This window comes from Rhinopithecus bieti, unplaced genomic scaffold, assembly GCF_001698545.2.
Source record: "Rhinopithecus bieti isolate Rb0 unplaced genomic scaffold, ASM169854v2 scaffold_7888, whole genome shotgun sequence".
NCBI classification, from domain to species: Eukaryota; Metazoa; Chordata; class Mammalia; order Primates; family Cercopithecidae; genus Rhinopithecus; species Rhinopithecus bieti.
Window position 1 is genome coordinate 2,080,238 of NW_016805944.1, and position 3,551 is coordinate 2,083,788.

The 3,551-nt window shown below is 49.9% G+C and overlaps 1 protein-coding gene across 1 annotated transcript in view; it reads right to left on the reverse strand.

Moving 5' to 3' along the window:
* Positions 1-2,559, reverse strand: part of RELB (RELB proto-oncogene, NF-kB subunit) — a 52,505-nt gene extending 49,946 nt beyond the window's left edge. Inside the window, exons 1-2 of the mRNA XM_017874282.1 lie at positions 2,553-2,559; positions 2,303-2,350 (exon numbers count right to left, since the gene is read on the reverse strand). Of these exons, the coding sequence (XP_017729771.1) occupies positions 2,303-2,350; positions 2,553-2,559 (55 nt within the window). The remainder of the gene's footprint in view (positions 1-2,302; positions 2,351-2,552) is intronic.
* Positions 2,560-3,551: the final 992 nt, after the last annotated feature.

Sequence of the window (3,551 nt, forward strand, 5' to 3'; positions counted from 1 at the left end):
CCAGCCTGGGCAACAGAGCGAGACTCCGTCGAAAAAAAAAAAAAACAAATGCAAATAATTTCTCATCGCAAACCTACTGAATCAGAAACTTGAGAGGTGGGACCTGACATTATGTTTTTTTTTGTTGTGTTTTCTGAGACGGAGTCTCTTGCTCTGTCACCCAGGCTGGAATGCAGTGGCGCGATCCCGGCTCACTCCAACCTCCACCTCTTGGGTTCAAGCAATTCTCCTGCCTCACCCTCCCAAATAGGTGGGATTACAGGCGCCCACCACCATGCCCAGCTAATTTTTTAAAAATTATTTTTAGTAGAGATGGGGTTTCAACATATTGGCCAGGCTGGTCTCAAACTCCTGACTTTGTGATCTGCCTATCTCAGCCTCCCAAAGCGCTGGGATTACAGGAATGAGCCACCACACCCGGCTGTTTTTTTGTTTGTTTGTTTGAGACGGAGTTTCACTCTTGTTGCCCAGGATGGAGTGCAATGGCGTGATCTTGGCTCACCGCAACCTCCGCCTCCCAGGTTCAAGCAATTCTCCTGCCTCAGCCTCCTGAATAGTTGGGATTACAGGCATGTGCCACCACGCCCAGCTAATTTTGTATTTTTAGTAGAAATTGTGTTTCTCCATGTTGGTCAGCCTGGTCTCAAACTCCTGACCTCAGGTGATTCACCTACCTTGGCCTCCCAAAGTGCTGGGATTACAGGTGTGAGCCACCACACCAGGCAACATTATGTTTTAACCAGTGCTCTGGATTATTCTGATGCACATGGTTTAAGAACCACTGTCTGAGGCCGAGGGCAGTGGCTCACGCCTGTAATCCCAACACTTTGGGAGGCCAAGGCAGGCAGATCGCCTGAGGTCAGGAGTTCAAGACCAGCCTGACCAATATAGAGGAACCCCATCTCTACTAAAAATACAAAAAAAATTAGCTGGCCATGGTGGCTCATTCCTGTAATCTCAGCTACTTGGGAGGACGAGGCAGGAGAATCGCTTGAACCTGGGAGGTGGAGGTTGCAGTGAGCCAAGATTGTGCCACTGTACTCCAGCCTGGGCAACAAAAGCAAAACTCGTTCTCAAAAAAAAAAAAAAAAAAAACACTGTCTAGCCAGGTGCGGTGGCTCACACCTGTAATCCCAGCACTTTGGGAGGCTGAGGCGGGCGGATTACCTGAGGTCAGGAGTTCAAGACCAGCCTGGCCAACATGGTGAAACCCTGTCTCTACTAAAAAACAAAAAATTAGTGGGGTGTGGTGGTGGGTGCCTGTAATCCCAGCTACTCAGGAGTCTGAGGCAGGGGAATTGCTAAACCCGGGAGGTGGAGATTGCAGCAAGTCAAAATCACATCACTGCACTCCAGCCCGGGTGACAGAGCAAGACTCCGTCTCAAAAAACAAAAACAAACAAAACACACAAAAAAAGTACACACCAAAAATGAACCACTGTTATAGACTGTTTAGTAATAATAATAATTATTGTTATTATTATTATACCACTAACAGTTAACACTTATTGAGCCCTTACTCTGTGCCAGATACTGCTTGGAAAGTGTATCTATATCAATTCACTGAATACTCTCAATCTCCCTGAAAGAGAGGCACTGTTATTCTGTCCATCTTACAGATGAGGAAAACTGAGGCCTGGACTGGGGAATTGACTTGCAGACATTCACACAGGGAGGGGCAGTGACAGCAGTATGTAAACCAAAGCCCAGGATGGCAGTGATTACCTTCTGCTAAGCCACAGCGAATCTCTAAAGAAGGCTTCGCGCATGGATAGGTGGTTAGTTTTACCTGTCACGCTCTTTTTCTTTTTTTTTTTTTGAGATGGAGTCTTGCTCTGTCGCCCAGGCTGGAGTGCAGTGGCGCAATCTCGGCTCACTGCAAGCTCTGCCTCCCGGGTTCATGCCATTCTCCTGCCTCAGCCTCCCATGTAGCTGGGACTACAGGCGCCCGCCACCACGCCCAGCTAATTTTTTTCTTTTTTGTATTTTTTAGTAGAGATGGGGTTTCACCGTGTTAGCCAGGATGGTCTCGATCTCCTGACCTCGTGATCCGCCCGCGTTGGCCTCCCAAAGTGCTGGGATTACAGGCGTGAGCCACCGCGCCTGGCCACCTGTCACGCTCTTAACAGTCCAAGAGGTAAGAAAACCTAAAGGGCCCATCTCAACTGGCAGGGAGGGATGTAGTCTGTCAGGGGAAAGCTGAGGTGAACCTCGTGAAGCCCCAAACAGAGACATCTCTGTGGGGTCCTCCCAACCCCATCCTGCACGAGCAAGTGGGCAGGAACTGTGGAGGGCTGCTCACCTGTGCTCCTGGAAACGGTGAGCGAGAGCGAAGAGAGGTCGGGGGACCCTGCAGAGAAGAAGGAACGTCTCAGAAGGTGATAGAGGGCAGGCAGGGGACCAGAGAATCTCCCAAGCAAGCCCCGCCCCTTCCTCTCCTAGCCCTTCCTCTCTGAATCGGGCCCCTCGCCCTGATTGCCCCTGAGTCTGGCCAGGCTTACTGGCTAAATCATGGACAGGTCCTGGCCTTTAGTATCTGTAGTTCGCCCTACCCTTCATCACACTCAGGGCCCGCTCCTTTTCTCCCTTAAAGTTGGGCCTGGAGGGTACCCCATCTCAATCTCAGTTTTAAAAGTCCCCATCCCGCTGGACTCAAGGGCTCACACTTGTAATCCCAACACTTTGGGAGGCTGAGGCGTGCGGATCACCTGAGGTCAGAAGTTCGAGGCCAGCCTGACCAGCATGGTGAAATCCCGTCTCTACCAAAAATACAAAAACTAGCCGGGTGTGGTGGCGGGCACCTGTAATTCCAGCTACTCGGGGGGTTGAAGCAGGAGGATCGCTTGAATCTGGGAGGCAGAGGTTGCAGTGAGCCGAGATCGCGCCACTGCACTCCAGCCTGGGCGGCAGAGCGAGACTCCATCTCAAAACAAAAAAACAAAAAACAAAAAAACAAAAACAGCCTCCTGTCAGGGTCAGACCACTTTTGATTTTTTCAATGTCAAGGCCCCCCTTCTCCGTCTGGAGGCAAGCACCACCCCCTCCCCATTCTCTGTGTCAGGCCTCGCCCTGCTTTTTTGGGTAACAGGCCCTTCCCCTCCACTCGGCCAGAGTCAGGCCCCGCCCCTTCCCCTTCTTTTGGCCAACTCAGGCCCCGCCCCTTTNTTTTCATACAGATTCAGGTTCACTTATATCTTCAAACACACTTACCTGTATTTTATGTCTCTCCCTGGTGCCAATTCTCAGTGCAAAGGTGGACCCAGGTAACAACGGCCAACAAAGACACTCTCCATAATGCCTGGCGATGTCACACTCAAGACACATAGGACAGAATAGACCACAGAAACCTGTCAATAACCACATCCAAAAAAGCCAAGCTTCTCAGATTTCTTGGAGCAACTTCACATCTCAAAGAATATTTACAACTTTATGCCATCAGTTTAATGCTGCACTGTCTCCCTACTATCAGACACTGAGAATAAATAACCAATTCCCAAAACTCATTGTATGAAAACTGCCATAACTGAGCCACATCAAAATTGCCTTCTTTT